The sequence below is a fragment of the Lissotriton helveticus genome, chromosome 7 (genome assembly GCF_964261635.1).
Source record: "Lissotriton helveticus chromosome 7, aLisHel1.1, whole genome shotgun sequence".
In the NCBI taxonomy this organism is placed as follows: Eukaryota; Metazoa; Chordata; class Amphibia; order Caudata; family Salamandridae; genus Lissotriton; species Lissotriton helveticus.
Window position 1 is genome coordinate 138,882,175 of NC_136068.1, and position 12,772 is coordinate 138,894,946.

Genomic DNA, 12,772 nt, shown 5'->3' on the forward strand with positions numbered 1-12,772 from the left:
TATATGCTTCAGAAGAGATCGAGTTATTGTATTCTGTATTTTATTTTACAGGCCCCCGAAGAAGAGCTCTATTGAGCTCGAAATGCATTGGGCAAACACAGAAAGAAATGTCAAAATCTAAAGAATTGACATCTATGTTTTGAAATGTGATAATGTAAACATTTGTGTAGATAAATAACACATTTTTTGTCGTCAACTTATGGAATTGGTTTTGAGTAAAGATTTGCTTACAAATGTAAAAATAAAATTATTTTGTGGAAAACAAATTTGAGACTGTCTAAAAGTTTATATTTCTCAGCGGTTTTCGCTAAATAGCAACAGTGCGCTAAGGTTAAGTGTTGTATACACTTAAGATAAGGTCCTCCTTGTTGAATCACCACGCCATAGAAAAAGATCAAATTTTGCCAACACTGGGTAGAGCCCTTACCTACCGTTAACTTTGCTGTGGAATCGCATGGTGAATATAAGTTTCATATATTCGCTGCACTGACCAAATACAGTTCACTGCATAGTTTAAATTGGAGTTTACAGTGATCCTTTACGTAGTGACGTCACTATACCCAGACAAGCAAAGCGTGCCATTCGAGAAATCCAGCTCCTAGATTTCAGTGGCAACAAGCAATGCTTAAGACATTTTTCTTGTTGCTCTAGTGGCCCTAGAGTACCAGCTGGACATCTTTAGCCACAAACATACAACAGTCACCGAGGTAGCTCTAAAAGGGAAATGAATATAGCTTAGGAATGCCATTAACAAATTCCAAAAGTTAAGAGGGTCAGGAGGAAACTGCCCTTCGCCTCACTTCCAGCACCAACCCCCCTCCCCTCCCACCCCCTCCCAAACCAACCCAGTATTTCGAGAGGTTTCCAGTTCAGTGATATCTTGCAGGTCCACTTAGTTGATCAGCATAGGGAGAAGCAAAGTTGGGCCCAACCCTCTCATCTCAATATGGCTGACTCTGGGTGGAGTCAAAACCAAAAGGTTGGTGCAGTGTGTGCGACAATGGTCTTATGTTCGAGTCAGAGGGGTTGAATATTGTCTGGAATGCATCAGGGAGCAGACTTGGTGGAGACAGATGAATATGTTTTGAGTCAGACACCACAATAGGTTGTGGAACCTCCTCCGGCAAAGTTAGCATCCCGGTCTACGTCACAGGGACCAGTGCAGATTTTGATGCCAGAACCAAAGTATGCTCGGATGCTAAAGCGGACCTTGAAGCTGGTTCAAGGGGCACAGATGGTACAAAGAATGTATCTGCTGGCAGAAACAGAAGGCTCCTGTTGATCCATGGGCCCTGAAGCAATGCACCCCTCCTCTGTAGGCTGTTAAGCAGGAAAGGTTTCATCTGCTGGTTAACATGCCCTGCATTTACCGTGTCAAGCGACATGGGATAGAGACATCACATGCTTAACAAAACACCAAGTATTATACTAACTGTAGCCAGCAAGGACTGTCCAGTACCTGGAACGGATGACTCCAACAGCAGATACTAGGAAACCAAAAGGAAAGAGGCAAAACATATGGAGTGTGGAGCACAACAGGTGATCCTAACTTACGCTGATAGTTATGCTATCACAACCAAAGTCAAGAGGGGCTGCCATGACTACAGAGATGGTGATGGTCCAGTCTGCCCAGTGTGGGTTTTCAGGATAAATTTGTACACGAAAGGCTCTTATGCAGGGTCTGTGTTTGGGAATCAGATGTTTTTCATACAGCTAGGAGGCTTATAGGACAGCACGCAACACATCTACAGGTCAAAAACTTTTCGAAGGATATGAACGACACTCCAAACAAGTTAAAGGCCGAGCAGTCAAACACTGAGGCGAAGCGTGCTCTGCACAAGCAAGCTACCAGAAGGCATGGAAGATCCAGCAATATACAACCCATGTACACACTAGCGCGCTTGTTGTGTTGGCAACGTTGTGTGGGAGGGAAAGGAAGTCAAACTAGATTATAAGGAACAGGAGGAAGGTGAGTGCATCAGGGAAAACTGCTTCAATCTAGTAGGAGCAGAACGCAGCTATGAATACGATTAAGATTGTGGGTGAATATAGAATGAAGACTTGAAAACAGGAAGCAAAAGCAGAGGAGGGAGATCTGGAAATTAATCAAAACAGACCGATAAAATATTTTAATTCAACATACCGTAGCCTGCAAGTTATTCAGTTTACAAATTCCAGGGAGTTTTGTTGGAGGCAGCATGAACAGAAAAGGTAGGCGCTATGCAAGAACTTTACTATTTTAGAGGTTAGCAAATTAAGATCTTTAATATGCTGAGGCACTGAGTTCCAAATCGGTGATCCCAAAACCTTAAACCTCTGGTGCCCCTTCCAATAGTTTGGTTCTTAGGATTGTCAGCGCCTGGGGGCTTAATAACTACGTTGGACTAGGCCATAGCAATTTATTTGGCCTGCTTTTTGACTAGGGAATTTACTTTTAAACGCCAGCTTAAACTGGACAAGCTTGAATACTGGCGGCGGTGCCAAAGTTTACTGCAAGAACTTCGTGGAAAAAGGACAAGAACAGATCAGTCTCAAGTAATAGGAGCAAATGTTAGATTCCTGGGCATTCACATTTTCAAAGGAGGTCTAAGGTTTAGTATTTTTTTTTTTTTAATTAACAAAGGCGAGGTTTGTTGACCATGCACTAAAGAATGCCACTGTAGAGATTCGAATTGCAAATAACTGGATTTTGCTCAGGTAGGTTTCAAGAAGCTGGCTTCCATCCAACCTCAGAACAGAGTTCAAGAGCACAGCCATAAGAATAGGAGTGTTCTTCGTTGCTCTTCTGCCATGATTTGCTGATCTGCGTGCAAGTTTTTAGCATCAAGGGATAACATCGGCAAGTCAAATGGTCTCCTCAGAAAGAAGGAATAGGAGGAGAAATTGCAGAGTACACGGGGGGTGGGGGGGGGGGAAATGCCCCATGGAACGGATGTAGATTCAGACAAAAAAAGAAAATGCAAGAAAGATTGTCTGGGACATTGCCTGGGAAGTCACAGCTGCAGATACCCATCCCTCGTATACCACCCTCCTCCAGGCCTTAGAAGAAGTCAAATGTTGAGGTGTTGAATGTCAGTCAGATCTTACAAATTATGCTTTTAGGAGCTTATGCCCTGTCAGATGCATGGGAGCCACCCTCATTGCCACAGTGGGCAGTAAGCAAGGCCAGTGATGCAAGACCAGTGGATGAGAGGTCTGTGTGCATGTGTGATCGACCAACGCCCCCGTACCCCAGTTTAGCTATCAAGTGGGCTTTTAATGAGTCAGCCATGCTGTACTACTAAAGTCACTGAGTTGTACTTACTGGACAGGAAGCAGATCTTAGTGTTGAAGGGAAATCCACCGCTTTCAACTCTTCAATAGACTTGCACACTGGATGTTGTTTGCGCCAGGTTGTTGTATGAAAGTTAAACTCCACTGGAATAGTTATCTGTAAAATTGTCCTGTTTACTGGCTGACCTAAATGTCACGCAAAAAATAAAAAAATTACTGTAACTCAAGTCTTACAATGCTGACAATGGCCCCTCCCTGGTACCTTTGGTTACCTGCACCCAAAATGGCTGCTCTAAAGCTCTCCTCATTTTTCCTGCATTGCTCGGCCACCTCCCGCTGCATTTTCTCCATCTGCCACTCCTCCGCGCTTTTACTTTTGGCCAACGTTTTCCTCCTGCACGGTAAAAAGAGGATAGAAGGGAAGACCAGATTCAACAAGTACTTTACACTTCACCACATGTCCTGGCTACTCCAGCAAACCAGGCAGATCAACCCTGGGAACTGAGGCCCAATGGATAGCTCCACAGCGCACTCATGTGACTTACAAAGTCAACCTTGCAACAAAGCAAGGAATGGGGTACACAATAAGCTTTTAACAGTCTGTAGTGAAAAACAAAGGGGAGATCGCTGTAGCAGTTTACACTTTGTGAATGGCTACTCCCTGTTCGGAAAGGGAGGTGTGGTGCCAAAAGGTTTGCTACATTAACTGTGGCCACAAACCACCAATACACATACACATACACATACACATTTCCAACTCTGAAGCAGAAAGGGTGGGGCCCACACATCTGCAACTCCGAAGCAGAAGGGGGTGGGGAGGTCCACACATCACTCCTCCTTCCTAGCTGGGACTCACAAATGGTATTTTGCAAGTAGGAAAGTAATTTGTGACTCAATGTGTCCTATGTGCATTACATCTAGTCTCTCTGCAATTGCAAAGCGCATGTTATTTTGTGATTCACAGCCTTTGCAATTGCAAAAGGTTTTGGTACGCAAAGCTAAATTTTCCATCCAAGTCGGTCTCTCGTCCACAGTTGCCATCTTTACTTTAACCCCCACCTCTTTTACCCATTCCCGGCACTCGATTTGTAGGTTGTGTGAAGGCAGATTTGACATATTGTAATCTAATTTCAGCAATTGACTTCAGATGTTGTCAATTATATTTAGGTCAGTCCACTGGAGACTCACCTTATATTTTCTGTCTCCCAATAGTACTTGAATGGGGTTTTACTCTCCCGCTCTGGACCTCGGCTGTACCTCCACTTACTTTGTACTGTCCACTGCTTCCTTTGTACTTTCCATGAACCCACGCTCTGCACAGTTATGAGTGCTTACTGTTGATACTGCCACACCTTCCGCTGCTGAGCTCTCAACTTTTGACTTGTCCACTTTGTTTTTTGTCACCTTACAGAACTGCCAAAACGTTTGCATGCCAAAAGCAGCAGGCAGCTATCTTTGAAAGGTACTTTTTATATTAATACTAGCCAAGATGGCTGTGACAATGCCGGTGCGCAAGTGTGTACAAGCAACGTGGTGCAGCAACCATCTTGGTACGGTAAAAGTATTAAACAAAAACTTTTAAAAAGCTTTCCAGGCGGTTCCCCACAGTGCCTTTACGCTTGTCTATGCCAGACCAATTGAACAAGCACTGAAAGAAGCAGTGGTGTGAGACAGCTGCCAAAATTAAAGTATTAAAAAAAAAAAGTTAAAGCCCTAATTTGGTAAGCTAGCTCTTTTGACTATGCCTTGCCAATGCTAGACTCAGCCCTTGCCACACCTCGAATATCCCAGTGCTTTCATTTAACAGGTACTCAAAAGTTTCAGATAAAGGTCACCGATAACTCTTGCATAAATTACAATACATTCAAACGTGGAGTCACAACAACTACTTAACTCACTTTCTTCAACCCATGTATTTTTTCTATTTTTTATAAAGATTCCTATAAACACGCAACCAGCATTAAAGGCAACATTCTCACACCAAGCGAAAAGCTTGAATTTCTCCCATTAAAGTAATCACCATTAACTTAGTGATCAGCCCTGGACTGTGACAGACAGTACAAGAATTACTCGTTCCTTAATGACTGGAACGAGGTATTCTTGTTTGGTGCAGCATTTTGTTTGCGTTCTTCTTGGGGAGGCGGAATTGGAAAATTAATTTGTCCAGTTTCACAACTTATTACCACGGGTGAGAAAATGGGAACTTTGCTCGTCACTAGCAACCACAACAGGAACTTTATTTTTATGGTTAGTTTTTTTCTTGTAGGACCCTGCAGTTTACAGAAACTATTTGATACTCTGCTTTAGAGCACTGCATGGACACGGATCCCCAAGCTTAACCCATCGTGGCAAGGTATATAGGCCTCAGTTGATGCTCGCCCATTAAGAAACACATGATCCCTTCAACCAGATCATTTATAAGCATACCACCAAGAGGCAAGCAAGGTAACCCCATCCCTAAAATACAGAGCTTAGGGTTGTAAAGCGTCCCCTTTCCCAGAAGTTCATTATTTTAATATGTTCTTGACAGTTACCCAGACTCTAAAATGACCAACGTAGATCAAAGTCCTCCTCCATCCCCAATTAAGAAAGCATCTCAATTACCTGAGGACAGTGTGAGTCGATGGAACGGATCGGCTGGTGCTTGGTCTGACAGACCCACCAAATGCACCAATGGGGCCTTTGCTTAGCGACTTCCCTCTAGTAAGCGTGCTTAAGAGGAAACAGAAAAGAATTTATGTCCTAGTGGATTTTGGGTTCATGAACAAGCAAGAGTCTTCAACACGTGTAAACACCCCGGCTAAGAAATCTTGTATGGTCCCACTTCACTTTTCCGGTCCCCTTTACACTGTATTTCGAAAGGTCCAGACTTGTTTAAGGGTACTTTGTCAATGCAACAACCTCACGCTTTACATGGAGCACTTACCGTTGCACCAGCGGTGACATAAACCGCAGCTTTCGGGCGCTCCTACATACACTGTGGAAAGGAAACATTATTACTACTGCGCAGGTAACAGGACTCCATTAATGTGTCATTTAGTTATTTTGAAAGACATGCACATGGTTTAAGAAAAATCAACAACAAAAACACTGCTGAACAAAATGTGGAATGAGGCTGTGTGATGCCCAAGAAGGATAACCAAGTCAGTCAAGCCAACTTGAAGCCAGCATATTCAGTGAAGGTTCTGTTCAGGAACTGCCAACATTCTAACAACTTGACCTACAACAAATTGTTCAGTACAGATTATGCTTTCCCAAACTGCAACCTACAAACAACTGCAAAGCCCAGCAACCACAATGACCAGCTATGGATTTGGGCTCTACAAACCACTACAAAATGTTGGGCTGCCCTCCAGAAATAACTAACATTTTGGTGTTGGATAGTAAAGATAGCCTGCTACTTACTTTAGCAGTAAGTGTAGTAGACGAGTGCACAGCCATTCACATACACCAGTCACTCTCCCAAAAGTAAGCAGAAATCAAATCCAGTCTTCAGACAACAGTATTGTCTACAAGAAACTCAACCTTGATGTACAGAAACCATCCCTTCACTCACATGCCTCACCCATCCCCACAGTGCATCAAATCAGAGTGGTTTCTAGATGCGCTTAACCTGCAAAGGACAACTCACACCAAAAGTCACAGAATACAGATGCAAACATTTGCACCACCACTAAAAGTCTTGCATTAAAATCGTATGCGTGACTGGTCACTTGAAGGCCTGCCGAATTACTGCAAATTTCTTACTTCCAACAGTTTTCAGAATCAAAACTGGCTAAAGCAAGCCCTCTACAGACCTGGCAATGACCGTCCCCCCCAACCCCTCCCTCCCAACACCCTACAGTAATTTTCTTCATTTTTACACAGCATACAGCTTTGGCTTCTTATTTGGTGGGTGCCTGGTGGGGGAAGTGGCATTTGTCGGCAGGTGCCCTTCAGAAGGTGTAAGCGATCGCCCATCAGTTGCAGGAGGAGGCAAAACCTCTTCAGCAGCAGGAAGGGTTGGCCCGTTGACAGGAAGTAGGACATTAATAGTGCGTCTTTCCTTGCGGATCTTTGCCAGCTGCCTCTTCTTTTGCTGAAGGGACAGTCTCCGGGATACCCTGTTGGGAGGCAGAAGTTAAACGTTATGTCAGAAGAAGTTCAGTAGACCCTCAAGGATGACTGGTTTCATAACCTTACCTCCTTGGCAGTCTCGCAGATGTTCTGGCTTCCAACACTTGGGTAGTAGAGGCATTCCTTACACTAGCATGTGTGCTCAGATTAGAGGTTGCGATATTGCCAAACTGCTCTACATTGCTGCACTCTGGAATTAATGACAAATTAAGAAGATTGTAAAACTAGCTTTGCCCCATCAAAAGGTGTGGTTAAAGAAGCAGCTATTTCACATGAATACTCCAATAGAAATTGTACAAGACTATGCAAATGTTGCTCGTTTTCTTAGAGCTCAACACAAAGGTGCGTGGAGGCCAAAAGACCGTAGCTAGAAAAATTCTTCTGATGGATTCGAATTGCTGATTACTCACCTTTAGAATATCCCAATGCACCAGACAGGATCTGTAATTCTTTAAAGCAATTGCTCTTGCAGCCCAACCAAGCGGTACAGATGCTGCGATGACCTCATCACAGCCCTTAAGTGACGGAGCCGGGTTGCTTATACCCATGCATGCAGACATCTCTGGCTTGCTTTTAGCACCCGTCTGCCCCAAACTTAATCCGCCTACTGACCATTTCAAATTTGACAGTGTTCTAGAGAAGAAATTTTCCAAAACAGGATTCAAGCCGTGGAATGGCCGAAGGAATCAGAGGAGGTTACCAGGCCCCCATGTTATGCGATTGTGGGCCAAGAGTTCCAATTATAATTCAACTTACTGTGACAAGTGTGACTTTATGCACTCAAAGGTGATCAGATAACAGGCAGCAAAACTACGCATTGCAGAAGGTCATGTACAAAGCAACAACCGTGCTACAGTCTCGCCTAGCAATCTTGTCAGAGGAGTCAAGTCAATTGAAGTCAGACGAGAAGCTATGCTGCTGGTGCAGTAAGGGCCCCCTCTATTCCATTCTAAGCCCATACCATGGCAGTCCTGTACACCTCGAATTTTTACATCGATCCCTTCGCAGATTAGAGGCCTTTAAAGAATTTTATGCTACAAATCTTCAAGACATTGCTGGCTCCCTCCATTTCCTGGAGCTTCTTGCCGTCGGGCTGGCCCTGAAAGCCTATCTACCAATCAAGGAAAGGCTGGTGCAGGTTTCATGGACTACAGGCTACCACGTAATGCCGCAGCAAGCTGGGCAGCGCGGGGTCCCTAATCTTGTAGCAGGTGGTTCTGAACCTTTGGAGATAGCTGGATCAGCAGGGGATTTTATTTGTTACCAATCACCTGGCAGAGTCACTGAACATCAGAAAAGACTATTGAAAAGGTGTAGGAGGGAGGATCACTAATGTAGGCTTCATTCCAGGGTGATTCAGGATATCTTCAACCAGTCGGGCATGGCAGGATCTTTTTGCCACCATCGAAAACTCAGTGTAGAGACTACCGCATGCTTGAGTTCGATCCAGGGAGGTTTCTAAGGGATGCATTCAACCTGCGATGGAACAAAGGCCTCCTTGTACATATTTCCACCCAGATTGGAGTTCTGAGGAAGGTTAGGATAGACCAGGCCCAAACCATCTTGATTGCGGAGGTTGGGAAAGGAGCAGGTGGTATAATCTTTGTCAGATCATTCGGTCCAATTAGGCTACCTTTCAGAAGGGCCTCCTGCCTCAGCAATAGGCCACGGTTCTGCACTATAATCTAAACTTACCATGCACGGAGACTGAAATGTGACAACCGAGTCATTTTGGCATGCAGCTGAAAGTGGTGGAATGGATCCTTGCAGTCCATGCAAAGAAATATATATATTTGCGACGTTGAGACACGTTTATGGCCTCGCCTAGGGGCCACCAATCTAGATTCCTTGCAGGCCAGGTGGTGAAATGTTTTGTTTATTTAGTCTTTGCCCAGGAAGGATTTACGGTGGTCACAGTCAAAGGCTCTATGTTGACCCTTTCACCACTTTTCTGTTTGCCTGAACAACCTCTGCTTTTCAAATCACCTGTTGTGGTTAGAATTTCGAAAGATTTGATGTAAGCTTTCCCCCATAACCCTTCATCATACCTCAAAGGGGCCTCAACTTGGTCCTCGCATTTCTTATTGGTACACTATTTGGGTCTATGCATGGTTTTTTCTCTGTGGCTCCTTACCTCCAAGACAATATTCGTCTCACTATCACTTCTGCACACCAGGTCAGTGAACGGCAGGTGCAGTCACTGAAGCCCCCATACACCTTTCTGGACCAACTAGTACAGAGGAACCTAGCGCTGCATTCCTGGTCAACATAGTATCCCCCTTTCCATCTGAGCGAATCTATTATCTTTCCAGTCTCTCTCCACCATATCCATCGAATGAGAGGCTTTGTGAGCTTGATCCCAAGAGAGCTTTAGGCCTTTATATTGAATGCATGAAGGAGCATTGTTTTAATGACCAACTCTGAGATTTGCTGCTGCCAAGAAGGGAAATGCGGTACAGAGAAGGACCCCGCCAAAGTGGATCTTATGCATTACAACATACTACACTTGGGCTCAAGTATCCCACACTCATGAACTGAAGCACCCACATGAAGGGTCTACAAACCTATTTCACGATGGACAGACCCACTAAGATGGCATAGGAAGGGGAAGATTGTCTTGAATGCATGTCAAGACGCAACATGGGCATCTGGGTGCACATTCATAAAGCACTACTACCTCGACAGGCAGGCCTGCAGAGGGGCATTTTGTCTGCTCAGTTCTGCAGGACTTTTTAGAGTTCACTCTTTATACCCGCAACCTTATGAGAGGTACTGCTTTGGTATCTATTCTAAAGAAGCAAGAAAGCGGCATTTAGCCATCTGCAGAAAAAGTTACTTTTCATAATCCTCGTTCTGGTTGACTAATCAGATTCCACAGTCCTCCTACCTCCCCGTTTTGTGGAGTGAAATTATGCGACAATTAAAAACTGTCTCAGGTTGTGTTCAGCATGTTGATCAGATTTATCACAGCTACTCCATGTTTCGAGGTGCTGAAGAAAATAGAAACTAATGTCAGCATGTATGAGTGGCACCCATATTCTACTCTGCCAACTCTGGGGTGCCTAAGGGAGCAACTGCTCTAAAGAATTCCAAAGAAAGAAGGATTCCTCAGAATATTCCATAGGAGACTGCTCTGGTTAGGGAAATAATTGTCCAGAAAGTGCATTAATGATGGAAAGGAACACGATAAACAGCATTTCCAAAAAAGGAAGCCGCCCAGAAGGGCGAGCAAGAGGCCCATAGAGTTTGTTTGGGCTGGTGGCAGCTTACCTGAAAAGGTTTATATTTCACAACACATCAAGAAGGTCACCTTGTTCTCACCTGGTATCGGAATAAATGGGCCTCTATTAGCCCAACACTAGCCCCACTAATGGTATTGTATGGTATAAATGGTAGAATCTGGTACATACTGGTAGAATATTGTATTTGACACCACTCCTCCCTTAACCAAGTGGAGTCACATCTGCTCCAAGAAGTGAAGCATTCTGGTACAAGAATTTAACCAGAGTGGAATGTTCAAAGTTCACCATAAAATCAGCATATACTGGTATAGCTCCACCCACAGCATAACTAGCTGAAGCTTCATCTGGTTGGGCTAAATCGCCAGGGCATGTAAACTTATCGCAAAAGCGAGGAACAGGTTTACTCAGACGTTTGGCTGGGTTTCGTTTCATAGAAACCAAAAATAAAAAAGTGGGTGATCACTTGCAATTGTGCATTTTTGCAATTTCCCCAAATCATGTATGGTTCTCCACCCTCTTATCTCCGCTTGGCAACTCATCCAAAAACTCACATGGGACCGCAAGACAGGGAGATGTTATCTAGATCTCCCAACCAAAAAGGAAGCTTGATGGAAAGCACTCACGACAATGGATGGCTTAGGCACCAACATAACATTGGGGAACACCAACATGAACCTAAATATTGACGGGAGAATATTAGAAACCAGCGACTGATTTATTAAGCAGGGAAAGAGCATTAAAAAAAAATTTTTTTTAAAAAAACATGCTTCACTTGGCTACCTTTCGATGCATTCCTGTAGGCAGGGATATTGTAGACAGGCCTAAATCCAAGCTTCAGTTCATTTCACGTCCCATCTTCATCCTGTTTTCCATGCTTGTAGTTCAACCAAATTGCAACCGCCTTGCAAAAGAGAGCAAGGCCCAGAAGCAATAAATCACAGGGCAGCTGTCCTCTGCTTTCTGAAGTCTAACAGTTGTAGGAACTTTACTAAGCCTGTCCAAATGCTATCCTTTAGGGTGCTTACATATGGAAGGCACAACACCCTTCTTACTCTGAGCGTACTGAACTCCAATGGGACACTAAAACACCTACCTTCACTTTCCCTAGGCCTTTAGATGGCATTTGCCAGTGCTTTGAGTCTTGGATTTTACAGGATCCTGCGGTCAAGGCCAAATAGGAGATCCAAGCCTCCACTTGCGGTGTCTGTTACTCATACCCTAATGCACTCTAAAAAGAAAAAGGTCACGATTCGAGTGATGGTCTTGGCAGGGAGAAACAATTCAGCAATTAGCTCTAAACTAAAATATTGGAGATTGCTACAAACTGGAGCCAAGAGTTGAACAAAAACACCCATCAGCATGAGCGGTGGAGGTAAAAACATGAAGTATTCAGAAAGTCATAATTAGATATTTTAGAAATAGAACTGAGAAAGTGTACTTACCACAGTACAGGTAAACACAAGTAATACCTAGTACTGTGTCAATAGTTTGGAAGGGAAAAAAACACAAAAAAAACACCCAACATGGATCTAGTTTACTAGCCTCCATTTACCAAAATCCACTGTTGAGGGTGGGAGTACCACTTTACAGCTTGAAAACACAGTCAGCCTCCACAATAAGGTAGGCGGCTAGGAGGAAAAGCACCCGAACCCTGCAACACACAACTTACTCTAAAACCACCCAATTAAGTCTTCGCTGTCTTTAAGCCACCAATATTTAGATTTCTGAGTGCAGGGGAAATTAGGCTGGTCCCATAGTAGGCTCATAAGTCAGTGAGACAGCCAAGTAATTACTTAATTTTAGAGGCTATATTATTCCAGGAATTTAAAGTACAAGACCCAAGTTCACTATGATAACCCAACTAAATACGCCCACTCTCATCCCACATTGAACTGAGATTATAAAAACCTTTATGTAGGATGGAACAAACCAGCTGAACATTACCAAATGAAAATGGTGCAACAATGGCTCGTGGAAGATCCTTTTGAGAGCTTCTTGGCTGTTGAATTGTCTCATCTTGCTCAGGAGGGATAGCCTCGGATTCCATCAACCAACCTGTAGTGGTTAACACAAAATAAAAATCATATGGGCGGTCACTTCCATAAGTGTCCAAACTTTTTCTTCATATAGAGACTTCAGAT

At 43.8% G+C, this 12,772-nt stretch overlaps 1 protein-coding gene across 3 annotated transcripts in view; it reads right to left on the bottom strand.

The window, feature by feature from the left end:
* LOC144768244 (targeting protein for Xklp2-A-like) overlaps window positions 1-12,772 on the bottom strand; it is a 267,670-nt gene that overhangs the window by 242,228 nt on the left and 12,670 nt on the right. For 2 of the 3 annotated variants that reach the window (XM_078651761.1, XM_078651760.1), the window contains exons 2-8: window positions 12,576-12,686; window positions 7,456-7,579; window positions 7,137-7,376; window positions 6,200-6,250; window positions 5,878-5,985; window positions 3,546-3,667; window positions 3,305-3,459 (exon numbers count right to left, since the gene is read on the bottom strand). In XM_078651761.1, the coding sequence (XP_078507887.1) occupies window positions 3,305-3,459; window positions 3,546-3,667; window positions 5,878-5,985; window positions 6,200-6,250; window positions 7,137-7,376; window positions 7,456-7,579; window positions 12,576-12,678 (903 nt within the window). In that variant the 5' untranslated portion in view covers window positions 12,679-12,686. The remainder of the gene's footprint in view (window positions 1-3,304; window positions 3,460-3,545; window positions 3,668-5,877; window positions 5,986-6,199; window positions 6,251-7,136; window positions 7,377-7,455; window positions 7,580-12,575; window positions 12,687-12,772) is intronic. The other variant, XM_078651762.1, reaches the window with a different exon arrangement.